This window comes from Egretta garzetta, unplaced genomic scaffold (assembly GCF_000687185.1).
Source record: "Egretta garzetta isolate BGI_Z169 unplaced genomic scaffold, ASM68718v1 scaffold159, whole genome shotgun sequence".
NCBI classification, from domain to species: Eukaryota; Metazoa; Chordata; class Aves; order Pelecaniformes; family Ardeidae; genus Egretta; species Egretta garzetta.
The window spans coordinates 522,440-537,889 of NW_009260762.1; the positions used below are offsets into that span (position 1 = coordinate 522,440).

The 15,450-nt window shown below is 40.8% G+C and overlaps 1 protein-coding gene across 1 annotated transcript in view; it reads right to left on the minus strand.

The window, feature by feature from the left end:
* Positions 1–5,394: 5,394 nt before the first annotated feature.
* The window catches only part of HSP90B1 (heat shock protein 90 beta family member 1), an 11,025-nt gene continuing 969 nt past the window's right edge, over positions 5,395–15,450 (minus strand). Inside the window, exons 2-18 of the mRNA XM_035901462.1 lie at positions 15,170–15,269; positions 14,384–14,525; positions 14,188–14,304; positions 13,483–13,814; positions 12,750–12,861; positions 12,007–12,123; positions 11,298–11,414; positions 10,471–10,608; positions 10,301–10,378; positions 10,148–10,213; positions 9,640–9,909; positions 9,169–9,414; positions 8,750–8,886; positions 8,255–8,333; positions 8,004–8,159; positions 7,292–7,390; positions 5,395–6,117 (exon numbers count right to left, since the gene is read on the minus strand). Coding sequence (XP_035757355.1) covers positions 6,088–6,117; positions 7,292–7,390; positions 8,004–8,159; positions 8,255–8,333; positions 8,750–8,886; positions 9,169–9,414; positions 9,640–9,909; positions 10,148–10,213; positions 10,301–10,378; positions 10,471–10,608; positions 11,298–11,414; positions 12,007–12,123; positions 12,750–12,861; positions 13,483–13,814; positions 14,188–14,304; positions 14,384–14,525; positions 15,170–15,269 — 2,336 coding nt within the window. The 3' untranslated portion in view covers positions 5,395–6,087. The remainder of the gene's footprint in view (positions 6,118–7,291; positions 7,391–8,003; positions 8,160–8,254; positions 8,334–8,749; positions 8,887–9,168; positions 9,415–9,639; positions 9,910–10,147; positions 10,214–10,300; positions 10,379–10,470; positions 10,609–11,297; positions 11,415–12,006; positions 12,124–12,749; positions 12,862–13,482; positions 13,815–14,187; positions 14,305–14,383; positions 14,526–15,169; positions 15,270–15,450) is intronic.

The following is a 15,450-nucleotide window of genomic DNA, read 5'->3' on the forward strand; positions in this document are numbered from 1 at the left end:
TGTGCCATTTCAATGGACTGTCCCCCGTCCCCGTCCACCCCGGTAACGAAAATGAAGGTGACCAAAAGTCTACTTTAGAAACAGTGACGGGCTGAGTCAAGACTATCAAAATTACGGTCACAGAGAACTAAGCTGCCAATGGGACCACCCACCAGGGACAGTAATGCCTGATTTGGTCTCTTGGAGGCCGCCTGAGTTGTAAGCCTGATCTCATGCCCCTGCTCATGTACGCTGATTGTTTTTTTTAAAAACACTGTGCTAGTTTCAAATTGGAAAGAAGTTAAAAAAATCACCGTGCGTGAGCTGTCGTGTCAAAATTCAAGCAGCAAGGCTTAAATCAGTGATAGATGCATAAGAATTTATGTATTTTAATAGCCTCTAATGTAGCCTTCACTACAGGCAAATAGGTGTATTTATTCATTATCTATACCTCCCTAAACTGGGACAAATTCTTGAAATGTCATGTCACCTGGTATCTCTTCCTTTTCTAAAAATTTCATCTCCGGTTTCAGTGCTTAATTTCTACAACAGGTAGAAGCATGAAAGTTTTTCTTCTGTCATCAAGAGAAAGCGTATGTGTGGGAACTTGAGCTGTACAGGCATTGCAACCGAACTTGCTGCCTTAAGTGGCAAAAAGAAGCTTTGTTCCTTTAAAACTAACTGTCTGTTCTTTTTTTTCTTTCAAATTGTATTTGGCAACTTTGAAATAGAAGTCAAATTACAAAAAGGTAGTAGGTTAATTTTTAAGATGTTTTGCATGCAAGAATTACGTTCCGCTTGGAAAAGGGCGCGGTACAATCACAATTGAGCTGTAATGCTGCCTCTTACAGGGTGCGCTCATTTACTGGTTTGGGAGTTTCGTTTTTCTTCTGCCACAATGCTGACATCTTTCTCCATTTTTAACAGAGCATACCTGAAGTACCTCCTAAGCCTGGAGAATTGAAAACAGAACTGTTGGGTCTAAAAGAAAGATCAAGCAAAGTTCAAACTGGACAGCAGTAGACCAGAATTTGCGTACGTTGTGAAAACTAGAATGGATAAAGTATTTATTCCACTGTCTCAACTGCAGAAACCCACATGGGAAATACTGTATTCCCTTCATACTTTTGTTTGTTTGTTTGAAGCAGAGTTACAGGCAGCATTAAAAATAAAAGTATGATGAATACTGTTGTTGAAAGTCCAGTCGGTTGTGCGCCAAAATGCTTATGAGTTCTTAATCTTGACTGCAGTGCAAGTGTCCTTCAGAACAAAAGATGTCAACTCACATCGTCAAGTCAGATGGAATTGGAAATTTTTAAGCTGGTTAACAAGGACGGGAAGTTTAGCGTATTGAAAAGTCAAGCTTTCATGACTGCTCATTAGCAGCCTTAATTAGCTTACCTGTTCATCTGTAGTAGAACCCCACTTACCCCCTGGCATTTCTCCCCTTTATCAACTTCTCAGTGTTACTGGCCGTAACCCAGAAGGTGATGCAGCAAGTGATGGCGCGTACGAATAAGAAGGACTCCTTATTGCAGCACTTCTTGCGCTGGACTCCTCCTAATGCTGGCTAACGGCTGGGGGGATTACATTGGCTGGCTGGCTGTGTTACTGACAGGAAATCTACTTTGGTCCACTGTCAGGCCGGGGAGGATCTTACAACTTGGTTATATTACTTAAAATGGGGCAAATACACACAGATTACACTGAAGCTACGTATGTTTGTACTCCATTTGGGCATCTTCTGTTCACGGCTGATTCCAATAGCTGTAAATACACAAAACTCTGAAGTAACAAGTGCAGGTTTATGTTTCAGTCCTGAAAAATAGGATCGCCACAAACCTCTCGCACCAGGAACTCGAGAAGATACACAAAGTCAACATCCTACAGCAACCCGTTTTTGAGTGGTACGCCACAGTTTGTGAAGGCTGGGGATTGCTTTCCTTTGAGAAAGGCACCAAGACAAGGCACAGGCTTCAACTCTCACTCAGGCTTAAGTCTGGGAAGAAAACCACAATCTGATGGATTGCCCATTAAGGAAACAAAAGCTCCCTAATTCCTACTGGCAAAGTGCTTGGAGCTCTTGTAGTAGCAGAGGGATCCAGAAATGATCACCGAAAGTGCTACTGTTACATCTGTTCCAGCTGTGAAGCTGTTACTCATGTTTGCCTAAGTTGGAGTGGTTTTCCTCAGAAGAAAGGTTTATAGTTCCTCTGCATGCATACGTGCCCCTGCTCTCATACAGTTTTGCAGCTGTTGGCTGATGGGGAGAAGCAGCCGAGGCAGGATGGGATCCTCTCCGGCTCTTAGGCGCCCATGTGGATGTCCAGGCTGCAGCCTGTGCTTGGCATTGCTGGATGGCAGGCAGTCTATCTATCTCAGACGCCTTTATCAGTGACAGCAGTTGTTGATAGGCAGGCCTCGAGTAAATCTCAGATGTTAAGCCCAAATGAAATCAATCAGTAAGAACATCTTACTAGGTCCAGTTCTGGTGAAACTTTCTGCTTTGCTTGTACCTAAACAAAGCTGAGATTGACAACCTTCCACCTCAGTGTAAGATAAAGGTTATTAAAGAGACAAGATGGGGCAGTTCAGCAGAATTTTGTTCCTGTTCTAACTAGGGCAGGAGCAGCAGTTTTCCAGGTACCCCTTTAAAGAGCCAGGATTCACCAACCCTTACCCTGTTAACTCACTTTGTCAGAGTGTACTGGGTTTGTGCAGCAAGGTCTTGGTAGTGGGGAGGGCTACAGGGGTGGCTTCTGTGAGAAGCTGCCAGAAGTTTTCCCTGTGTCTGCCGCTGGCCAAGGCAGACACAGGGAAATCAGCGATGGTGGAAGCGCCTCTGTGATAACATATTTAAGAAGGAAAACAAACCGGCTGCGTCTCAGTAGCCAGAGAGAGAAGAGAAGTGAGAGGATGTGAGAGAAAACAGCCCTGCAGACACCCAGGTCGGTGAAGAAGGAGGGGGAGGAGGTGCTCCAGGCGCCGGAGCAGAGATTCCCCTGCAAGCCCGTGGTGAAGACCATGGTGAGGCAGGCCGTCCCCCTGTAGCCCATAGAGGTCCACGGTGGAGCAGATATCAACCTGTAGCCCGTGGGGGACCCCACGCTGGAGCAGTCTGCTCCTGAGGGATTGCACCCCTTGGAAATTATGGACCCATGCTGGAGCAGTTAGTGAAAAACTGTAGATTGTGGGAAGGACTCACGTTGGAGAAGTTCATGGAGGACTGTCTCCCGTGAGAGGGACCCCATGCATGAGCAGGGGAAGGAGTCCTCTCCTGAGGAAGAAGCAACAGCAGAGACATGTGATGAACTGACCCCAGACCCCATTCCCATCCCCCTCGCACCACTGCAAAACTGGGAGTGAAGTTGAGCTCAGCAAGAAGGGAGGGGTGGGGGAGAAGGTGTTTTAAGATTCAGCAGTTTTTATCCTCTTCACTGATTTTGATTGATAATACATTAATTTTATCAAGTTGAGTCTGTTTTGCCCATGATGGTAACTGACAGATGATCTCTCCCTGTCCTTATCTTGACCCACAAGCCCTTTGATCTGCTTTTCTCCCCTCTGTCTGGTTAAAGAGGGGAGTGATAGAGCAGCTTTGGTGGGCCCCTGGCATGCAGCCAGGGTCAAACCACCACACGAGTTACCACCTCTGTTGTTACATTGTTGACTTCAGCCATGGAAGATTAATTTCTCCTTATTTTCTAAAGGCTCTTCAGATCTAAACGCCGCAGAGGGAAGTTACTATTAATTTGGATTAGGTTTCCAAATGTGTACTGCTGCCAATGGAAACTGAGCAACAAGCAGTGTGTTTTACCTCAGCCTTTTCCAGCAGAGGGAACCGTTCTCATTAGCTCCCAACTAAGGAACAGCAAAGCTGAAAACACCAAGTTTCACAGCAGAGGTGACACCCCCAGAATCAGCATGACTGCAGCACTGAGAAATAGCCTCAGGATGACTGGGAGACACTTCTTCCAGCATTGATGTTATTTTACTTCACAGAGGTGACTTTAAAAAAAGAAAAAAGCAAGCCTACAATTGCATTTTGTGCTTATTAACAGCAAACACTTGTCACTCCAGGGTAGAGAAAGCAGCTGGAGGACAGCTATGTTGCACGTGATATCCTCAGCTGAGGAAGATGAAGCAGCACAAAGCATGGCTCTCAAGTGTGCTTTTTATTTTCTGAAATGGAATCAGGTATGTCATCCTAAAACCAACTAAGGCATCAAGCACTCCAGCTGTGTAACAGACCAAAGGTTGCTCAAGTCCACAAGTAATTAACAGATTAAGAACACTGTAGCAAGCAACCCTATGCTTCCAATACTCCTCTTCAGTATGTAAGCTGCAGAAGCACTCTTAGCCGTATGTTAGGCCTGAGCCACATTTGCTACTCAGGCTGGTCAGACAGCAATGCAGAAGTGCATCACTGGAAGTGGTATTTTAGGAAGTGTTAAAGCCTCAGCAGCAGCCGATTGCTACAGAGCACAAAAGACAAAAGTTGCACTGCCTTAGTTAAAGAGGGCCATGGCCCAAGAAGAAATGGTGCAGCTGCCCTAGTCAGTAACTTCCTACCATTAAAGCTGATACTGCTGCTAGCTCGTGAACTACGCTCAAGGCTTAGACCACTCAGCCTGTTCTAGTAACAAAAGGCTCTTCTAGTGCATCTAAGGTACTACTACAGTGAGCAAAAACCTAAACCAACCCCAAACTCCCTCAAAAAAACTAAGCTCCCATTCCTCAGCATCTCAAACAGCACACTAATAAAGCCAGCATCTCTGTATAAACCCTAACTCAATAACCACACTGATACATGGTGCTTGTATTTATTGCATGGAAACAGTACTTAGGCAATATAGAAGCCTAGTAAAAATAAACTGAAAGCAAGTTCTTCAGTTGTGTTTAGTGCCCTCACCTAATTAGAAAGTTTATTTTGCTTTAGATTGCAAACCTCAAAACTTCACAAAGGTTCTGTTAGGAAAACAGAAGAGTGGTTCTTCAGTAGTCACTGCACAGAAGTACTTCTATGTATTTCTTCCACAGAGGAAGGCAAAAAAAGACCTCTTCAGTGTAAACACTTCCTACCAACCCTGTGAAGGTGTTTCTAAGTAGAGGCACTAGTGAGAAAATGCAGTGCTTCATCCAAACACCACATCAAGACAACATAATGATTAGAAGAGCAAGTGGTACCTCCCGCTCAACCTCTCTAACATTACAATTTGGTGTCAACAGATGTAGCTTGAGTTAAATCAAATACTTATGGTGCTTTGCCGTACTAAAGAGACATAGAGGAAGAGTGAAAAAGTTTAGGAACAATAGCATTAAAGAATAACTGTGACACACAAGAGCTTCCACCTTTAAAAAAAACTGTAGAAAGCGAATTGCCAAATACCATGGAGGACAGTACAAGCTCACAGGCAGTAAGCCACTTCTGGTTGTTGGTGTTCACAGCTTCAGTGAAAGGGCATTTTTTTCCTCATCTCAGCTGTAAAGCTACCACCACCTACCTCTGTACAGTGGGGTCAAGTCACATACAGCCCAGTGCAAGCTGACAGGACTTCAGTTCCAGTACTATTTTTAAATAACCCATCTCATCTTTCTTAAGACAGCAGTAGACACAGCTTCTTGAATACTTAGGTCAACTAGCAAGTTCAGTACAGCCCTCCAATAGCAGGTATATTTTGGCTAAACAGCACAACAGGTTTGTTAACACAAAACCCAACCACAGGCATACATTACACAGTTAAGTGTGGCTGTGCCAGTGTCAAAATGCACAAGGACTGCACAGTGCCTGTTGTACAAGGGCCTTGAGCACTCCAGACAAGCCCTGTGTTTGTGCTAGCCCTGAAGATGAGCTTACTATGTAAAATTTGGAGTTAGTGGTGTTTGGGAACATTTTATTTTGTACATGACAAGATTTTACACCAAGTCAGTTAAATAATACAAATTTACATTCATGAGGAATGTTTTTAGAAAAGTGAACTTAAAAAAAATCCTCCTTCACCCTTAAACCCCATACCATCCTTTAACATTTTACAGTGAAAAAAAACAGAACAATCTAATTCACATTCCCTCTTAACCCCCCAATGCAGGATGGTAGTTGAGTGCAGCTTACAGTTCATCTTTCACATCTGTGGATTCCTGGGGAGACAAAGAGAGAATCAGAATCTTGCTTTTTGAAAGAGGAAAAGGTCACAACAGCTGTCCCAGAAAAAGTGAACCCAAGCACCGTTGGTGCTTTCCGAAGCACTGACAGAAGCAATACAACTTTTTAAGGAGGTATGAAAGTCAAACTCCTGTTCAAATGATGGCATGTTAAGCCTTTGCTCTTAAGAGGTAAAAAGAAATGTTTTCAGTCTGTTCAAATGTTAGCAGTAGATCTAGTGTACCGTTTCATCTTTAATACTTTCTAAGCTATCTTTCAGGCACAGTATTAGTGCTGTTAATAGCCCTGTTCTATGTGACTGCAGAGCTAAGAACCACAGTGCTTTCCAGTCAATAGTCAGAAACCTTCATCTGCAAGTGTGCAAATCCAACAAATAGAACATAACTTTACTCCTTTATAATACATTGCTGTAATTGTAGGTTATACTGCTGTGTAAACACAATAGTAATGTCATAGAAACTAAGTAGCTATAGTACAATAAGCATTGTTCCTCAGATCTATTCTTAGGAAATACAACATTTAACAGTAGGCAAGTACATATCTAAAACCTAGTGTATTTGTGCTAGCCACAAGAAGTCATCTTACAGGACTTCCAAAAGCAACCTGAGATAGCAGGTCCAGCTGGGACCTCATGGTAACTTTACTGTTATCAAGAAACTGTGGTATTGGGAGAGTTCAACATAATCCATCAAGACATTAAAACTGCAGATATTAGGTAGATGCAGCCTGGCTTCACAGAACAGTTGAACTGTTGCAGAGGTAGTGTTTTTAGAAGTATGTACTGTAAGCATTTGAAATCATACTCTTGCCCATTTGTTGATGTAACAGCCCACAAGTTGTGGAAATCCAACAGATAACATCAAGACAACCGTAGAAGATAGGCTGCGATTTTCTGGCCATAGGGCACTCTGTTACAATCTCTTAATTTAGCTCCAACTTTCAACATGTTTAAAGTGTTTTCTTCTTACAATACAGTTTGATAAGGAATGAAGTGTCATTTGTGCTGCGGTTTTTTTCCCCTTCAAGAAGAGTTTGGAAACACATTAAAAACTAGTGTCACAGAAGGCAAAGTGAACAAGTCTGTTGCCAGAAGCACCAAACAAAACCATACATAAATGCTGGTAAGAAAAGAGTCAAACAAGACCTTACCTTCTGTGTTTCACTGTCTTCAGCATCAGCATCCACCTCCTCTTCATCTTGCTCTGCCTCCTCAGCCGCATCTTCAGGCTCTTCAGGTTCCTCCTCCACCTGTAGGAAAGGTCACAAGCAATTTACTTTATTTGCTTAGGACATTTACTACTTGTGGACTACCTAAATACAGGCTAGGGAAGTACTCACTACCAGCTGCTAACAATTGTCCCAAGCTACCTGAAGGAGAAAGCAAGTTCTGTTTAGCACTGACACACTATCATGCCTCCTCTGGGCAAGTAAGTTCTTGTACAGCATTATGAAAATCTGTATTACTTATACCCACTTAAGAATTTCTCCATTAATGAGATGGACTAACTGATCTCTAGGGGTCCCTTCCAACCCAAAAAATTCTATTATACTATGGGCACATGTACCTTTGGCCCCTTCTTTACTCCCATAGAACCACCAGTTAGTTAAGAACAGGACAATACTTGAGAAGTGTAGTGAAAGCAGAATCCCAAGCAACTGGGAAGAAGAATAGAAAAGAGGACATGAGCATGACATACAGACTCATCGCTTCCCACCCAGGTACCTGAACTGGGCTCCTGGTGGCCTGGTGTAGGAAGCTAGATACATTTCATTTTATGCAAGTCTACCAATCAAGTATCTGCTTTTTTAAGATGTAGCAGCAGTAAGTCAATTATCAGCCCAAAGTTGAAGGCAAACTAACCTTTGCATCCAGGTCAATGTTTAAACTTAAACGAAGCATCCTTTCTATTCTGTCTCCATATTCCTTAGTGTCGGGTAACATATATCCTGATCTCAAAGTCGCAGTTTCGAACAATACCACTGCAAGATCTGAAACTGTTTTGTCATCTTCGTTTTCCTAATGTGGAAAAGCATTAAAAAAAACCAAACAGAACCATTAACTAGGTTGCATGCAGCCAAGCAGTCAGTATTTCACTAATGTTACTTGTTTACCTTGACTCGCCGCAGCATGTCCTTGATCAGTGGATGCCTGGGGTTAATTTCAAATGTCTTCTTTTGGCTAGCATAGTAACTGGAAAGAATAGGAGTTAAATCACTAAGTTTTGAAGTACAGGACCCAGCTACATCTTTAAACCCATGAATACCGATTACAGCCACAGTAACAAGCATATTCCTCCCCCAGCCCCACTTTACTACTAGCTTAACTCTAAAAAGCATTCAAGTTACTAAGGCAGTTCACCTTCTTTTGTCACCAAATGACAGATAGCAAATGCCACTCATGAGTCTTGATCACCAGGCAGTTTTACATACTGGGCTTTGAAATAACAGTGTAAGACCATGATAGAGACTGCAACTTGATTATAAGTAACTTTAAAAACTTCAGATGAGGGATCATCTGAACCAGACTGAAGCTTGGTGTGCCCACACCAAGAAAGGGAGATCAACTACTTCTCATGTATGTCTGCTGCTATATAACTTAAGGCTCACTTTGTCGATATATCCTTCCCAGTTTGGTAAGCTTGAGCCTTCATGATTCTTTCCATGTTACCAGACCATCCATACTGACTAGCCACAAGAGCACATGGAGACTGGGTTAAACGTTGAGATAACACAGCTTTTTCAATCTGTAGGAAAAAAAGAGCCTTAATGTTAGTTCACAGAGCTAACAGCTTATACAGGGAATAAAGTAATTAAGTCTGAAATTTCCTGTCACTTCAATGTTTTGTGAAAGCTCCAGGATGACTTTCTAACTTATCTTCCTGACAAAGGTATTGAACAACATGTTTGTTTATGCGTAGAGAGACAGAAAAGGTACTGTCAAGTCTATGCTCAAAGATCTGCAAGGTGTGTTGTAGCATGTACAACAGTGTTTACAAATAAGCATTACATATAGCATAACATTTTACCTTGTCTTTGAGAGCTTTGTCTTTCATCCAGTTTAAGAGTGGTTCAAATTCTTTTTCCAAGGCTTCCCGACTCTCCTTAGACTTTTCACTTTCTTCAAACTTAACTCCTTCTTTTGCTACATTCTGAAACCTCTTGCCATCAAACTCTGGCAGAGCCTGAATACAGTATTCATCTACGGGTTCAGTCAGATAGATCACTTCATAGCCCTTTTTCAGAAGACGTTCAACAAAAGGTGAGGACTCAGCCTAAGATGACAAAATAGATCAGATGTCAGTTTAACTGCATTGGTACCAGCAGCAACTGAAACCTGTACAACTATTTGACAAGTGTTGGTAACAAGGAAAACTCAACTGCAGTAGTAACTAAACATGATGTCTCCATGTTTACAAATACACAATTCACAATTGGTACTACTACAACTAGGAGCTGGAATATTTTTCCCCTTCCCTCTTTCTTCCATGCTTGCATACCTCCTTTCTGCTTGCACCTGCCATGAAATAAATTTTGTCTTGCTTCTCTTTCATTCTTTCCACATACTGGTCAAGGCTTGTAAGGTTACTTTCATGATGAGAAGACTGGAAGCGAAGAAGTTTAGCCAGTCGTGTACGATTGGAGTGATCCTCAATAACTCCAAGCTTTACATTAGTACCAAACTCTTTCCAGAACGTATCATTGTATTTTTCTTCTGCAATCTTCTTGATCATATCAAGAGTTTTGCGAACAAGTTTCTTTCTGATCACCTAAAAAAAGCAGCAATACCAAGTTATAACAATAAGCATTTGGAAGAACCCTCAGTTCAACACCACTGCAAAGGATGGATTCAGTGTCCCCGGACTGAAGTGAACAGCAATGCATGGGTTTCCTAAACTCCTAGTTTCATACTCCTTATACAAAATAAAATTAATCAAGCTCTTGTTCTTCTAGATCTTGCTACTGTCATGTGTTTACAATGAAGGAATTTAAGATCAGTTTGCTTACCTTTAACAATTTATGCTGCTGAAGTGTTTCACGAGATACATTCAAAGGAAGATCATCAGAATCCACCTAATAGAGGAAAAGATGTCGTAAGTTTAGCTAACAGTATTTGAAGATTAAAAAAATCAAATGCAAGTTAAGGCTTGTAATACTTACAACACCCTTAACAAAGTTAAGATATTTGGGCATCATGTCATGGAAGTCATCAGTGATGAACACTCTTCGAACATACAGCTGAATTAAAAGAGGAAACAGCAATCAGGTTATGTTTGGGGTTTTTTTAAAAGACATGAAACCATACCCACGCACATGCTTGTCCTACCTACCTTAATGAAATCACTTTTTTTGGATCCATATTCATCAAACAGGCCACGTGGAGCAGAATTTGGAACAAATAAGATAGATTTGAAAGTTACTTCCCCTTCAGCAGTGAAGTGGATATAAGCCATTGGGTCATCGTGTTCCTGTGAAGAGAGAATTATTTTAATTGACATGGGGAATATATCGGTGAGTTAACATATCTCCAGTAATAACATGAGTTTGCTAAGTAAGTGCAGGGTTTTTACAATTAAACTATCTAACCATGCTTTGTTAGAATCTATTATGGAATCAAAAGTTCCAGATTCAGCCAAGTTACTCACAAAGAAGTAACCTTCCTTGAGATCTATTGGTTTTGTTGCCTTTTTTACAAGCCTACCACCAAAAACTTAGCAATAGCACAGTAGCCAATACAGTATCATCACAGCAGTTACAAGACTCCCAAGAAACACATTATACACTATTTACACACAGTGTTTTTCCTAGAAAGCCGTATCTTCCTCTTTCTTCTACTATGTAGACCACCACCACTCAGACTGAATAAAAATTACTCTGTCAACTTTTAAACACATCAGGAAGCTCCATATGAGCTGGAACATGTTAATTCTCAAGCCTAGGCCACTCAACACTTGGGTGGCAGTACCTCCTCTCTGGAAAAAAGATTAACCCCTGAGATCCTATACCTCCTAGGCTCTTGGTGTATCAGTCTTACCTACTGACAGCAATTAATTAATTCTTCAGAAATAACCCATCCCATAAACACTTTTTCTTTACACCACAAGAGATACTGTAACAAGCCTCTTGCTTTGGAACAATCTTGAGGCTTGGGGCATACCTTGGAAAAGGTTTTGTAAAACGCCTTGTATTCATCTTCTTCAACTTCTTTAGATGGTCTCTGCCAGATCGGTTTTATGTCATTCATGAGCTCCCAATCCCAGACAGTCTTTTCAACCTACACATGTAAAAACCATTGTGTAATAAAGACTCATTCTTTACTTCAGGTTAAGTCCACTCCACTGAGGGCAAATCATAAAAGAACATGTCAAAAATACATGCTCTTTCTAATTTACAGAATTATGCAATGGCCTGGATATTCTCATTGAAATATACAAACCAGTGTAACACATGGGAACAACACTTAAGCCTACATTACAGTGTGTCCTATATTTAACACATTCACCAAATGTCAGTATTTCTATTCTATTGCCATTCTGAAAAAAAAGTCTTCCAGCACAGAGACTATACTCCATTTAAACTACTCAATGTCATATTACTGAAGTCCACTACGATTTCAAGCAGTTCCTCAAGTATTTGTTCATTTTGGGACCACTGCCTCACAAGGCTATTGTCAGTCATTTGCCCAATTTCAACCAAGTCTGTTTTGTTTACAATTTTCTTTCCTGACAAGATGTCTAATTGCACTTAAACAGTCTTGCTGTTTGAAAGCACACACACACTATTGAAGTGCACCTCTGGAAGACTACCTACAAAAAATGCTGAACCATCTGACATGAGTTACAAAACTCCAAGTCTGACAAGCTTACCTTCTTAGTTTTTGGTTTCTTTTCTTCATCTTCTTCTTCAACTGCAGCTTCATCATCATCTGTTTCTTCTTTCTCCTTTGCTTCCTCCTCTTCAATGGGCTCTTCAACAGTCTCTGTCTAAAGAGACAACTTAAAGTGGGAACTTGACCTGCTTGGCTTCCAGTATTCTCTCAAACAGCTTAATCTCTCAGAGCACTAGTTTAACTCATATTATTTGCTTATCATGAGCATTTCTCTATAGATAGCTATGGTTTTCAGTTGTGTTTTTCATGCATGCATGCTTTCTTTCAATACACTGGGAGGTCACTGTACTCAAATATACATTTCTCCATAATGCTAATAATGCTTTACACATAATGCTGATCAGACTTGGGTGATAAAATCAGTGCTACACCAAGAAACATCAGAACAGGCCTAAAAGTTAAGACACTCCTATTTTCAGAAGGTCACCTAACCATGGCCCTGCTTGAGAGCTTACCAAAGCTTCCCAGCTACCAAAGCCAGTGGAAGAACATTAGAACATTTGGTAAAGTTCTTTGAGTCAGGATAAAACCAAGTTCCTTGAAAGTTTGGGATTTTAGCAACACTAGCTTTTGGAGAGCAATTAACTAGTAAAATACTGTCCAGAAGAGTCAGGAATGGAAAAAAATTTAGAAATTGGACTAGCACAAGTTCTATAGTATGCCCCCATCCTTTTCACAACTGAAGCTCATACTGTGCAATACTCAGTTAAATATACTTACCTTGCTGCTCCACACATATATGGGGAAGTTTATGAACTGCGAGTATTTCTTTACTAGATTTTTAACAGTATCCAGCTCAAGATAATCAGATGCTTCCTCCTTCAAGACAAGACTAAAGAAAATAAGAAAACCTTCAATCAAAGTGCTCAACAAATATTTTAAATAGTTTTACAGGAGATGCATTTTCTTTCTGATGCTGCTATAGCAATTCAAATTTATGCAACTAAGCTTTCATTGGTTCAGCTGCAAATATCTCTTAAACCCAGATCCAATAAATGTATTTGCTCATGAAAGCAACGAAAATAGGACTGTCAAACTACCTCTAGCTTGAAATTTGCATCAGACCAGTCTCACTGGTATATAAATAGCAGCCAGTTTCCAAGAGGGTGCTCTACAGCCCCTGTATAGGTTTTGATGGGCCACAGTTGTGTTGAGGAACTGCATGAGTTTGCAGGCACCTGAACTGTCTGGAATTACTTGCCAACAGTTAGTTAGTTGTGAATATGCTCATAGTTTTCTTAGTTTGTCTAATGGAGTGCGACATGAACTATATTACCACTCCACATTTCTTCTGGATGCAGTTAAATAGTTTGCATGTTTCTATTAACTCAGAAAAACTGTATTACAAGAATCAATATACGAGCCACAATACTAAAGTCATCCACATATTCCAATGAGCAAAGTGTACCCACATAACTTTTTCTTTTAAACCTGAAAGAAATTTAATACTTACGTTATGGTTGTGCCACGTCCTAAAGTGTTTCCTCTTGGGTCATCAATGACAGAGAATTCATTTGAATCAGACTCCCAAATATGCTGAGTATCATTGTTGTGTTTTGATGTGACAATAACTCTGTCTGCTACTAAGAAAGCAGAATAAAAGCCAACACCAAACTGGCCGATCAACTCAGATGTTGACTGGCTATCATCCTGCATTTCAGTCATCTTGTTTAAGAATTCACTTGTGCCAGATTTTGCAATAGTACCCAGGTTTTTAACTAACTCCTCCTTTGTCATGCCAATACCCGTATCTGTAACATGAAGCATGTTCTTCTCTTTATCACACTGGAAAAAAACGAAAGACAAAGATGAAGTTTGACTTCACTTTCGAATCTTAATACATTGCCACAGAAAAGTGGCAAGTAGCAGCTGCTCAAATTTGAACATGCCTGGCTGCAATATATCAAATTTGCAGTACTACAGAAGTGAGAAAGACCTACCTTCAAAGTATTTTAATATTGCAGTTACTCTATAAAATCAGAAACCTATTTCCACCATTAAAAGAGTAGTCTTTGATAAAGTTAGTTGCAAGGATCCTGATGTGGTCCTAGTCTGTGCTGGCATCAGTACTGAGCCAAAAATGTAGCTTTAATGATGCATTTTTAACATTCTTCCCACCCCTTCTCTGTAGGAGATGGTTGTACCTAATGCTTCTTACCTTGATTTTGACCGTAAGTTCTTCATTACCAGCAAGAGCATTTTCATCAGTTAAAGATATTAACCGTATCTTATCTAAAGCATCTGAAGCATTTGAAATAAGTTCCCTCAGGAAAATCTGAAATAGAAGTCAGTAGTCAGGAACTCTAGAACACACAGAAACCATTCTAACATGTTCTACCAATCCAGACACTAACCTCTTTGTTTTTATACAGAGAATTAATAATAAGTTTCATCATTCTGTTAACTTCTGCTTGAAATGCAAACTTCTCAGCTTTTTCTCTGATTTCTTTGATCTGGGATGCATTTAGACCATCTAGCTGGATAGCTTCTTCCTCTCTGTTAGGACAATGAAAAACTGTCAAGTAGTCTTGTCCACATACAGTATCGCTTATTTTATCATCTAGCAACAACAATGGTAGTCTAATTAGAACAACAGTAAGATCCTTAATCACTAACACAACCCCAAAGTTACATGATCGAATGAGGTACGTGCAAAAGTAGCTATCCTTAACTGCATAACCTTAATATTAAACTTCAGTGAAAAACCATGCCTGCAAGAAAGGCTTTTTTCCTGAAACAAAATTCAGGGAAGAATACAGGTGTATTAAAACCAACACAATCCTCAGCACATGGTATACCTCACAGGAGGTGAGGCGGTTCACAGGCATGTAGCTATTTAATCTGTAGGCACTCAACTGACACCATTTACCACATGCAGCAAGAGTAAACTCCTATTAATTTATTGGGGTTTATACAAATATTGATTCTAGATAAAAACAAGTTGAATATTTCTGAATTTAAGTTCTAAGGAAAGTTAGAAGGAAACAGTCTCTCAGACATATTTTGCTTCTTCCAGCTGACTAGATATCTCTTTTGAATGGCATTTCCATAAGTGTTACTGATGCTCTGACCAACCATTCACAAATAAGAGGAAGCCCTAATGTTTCAGGAGTAACTTACCCAGCACCCCAGGTACTAACCTCTGAACAACTTCATCATCTGTTCGAGACCCTTCTCGGCTTTTACCCAAGTCATCTTCCACGGTGCCGTCCACATCCACCTCATCAGCTCTAACGGATACTGGGAAAACAAGGAATCCAACGATCTGAGCCCGCTCCCGACTCGACCCTACCGAATCTCTCCACTTACCCCTCCCCACGGTTTTAGGCTCAGTTCTGCCCCTCTACCCCCACCCCTCCCAGAGGAAACTTCAGCCCGACCGGAGACACCAGGAATGGGGGCAGGACACGGACATTTCCCC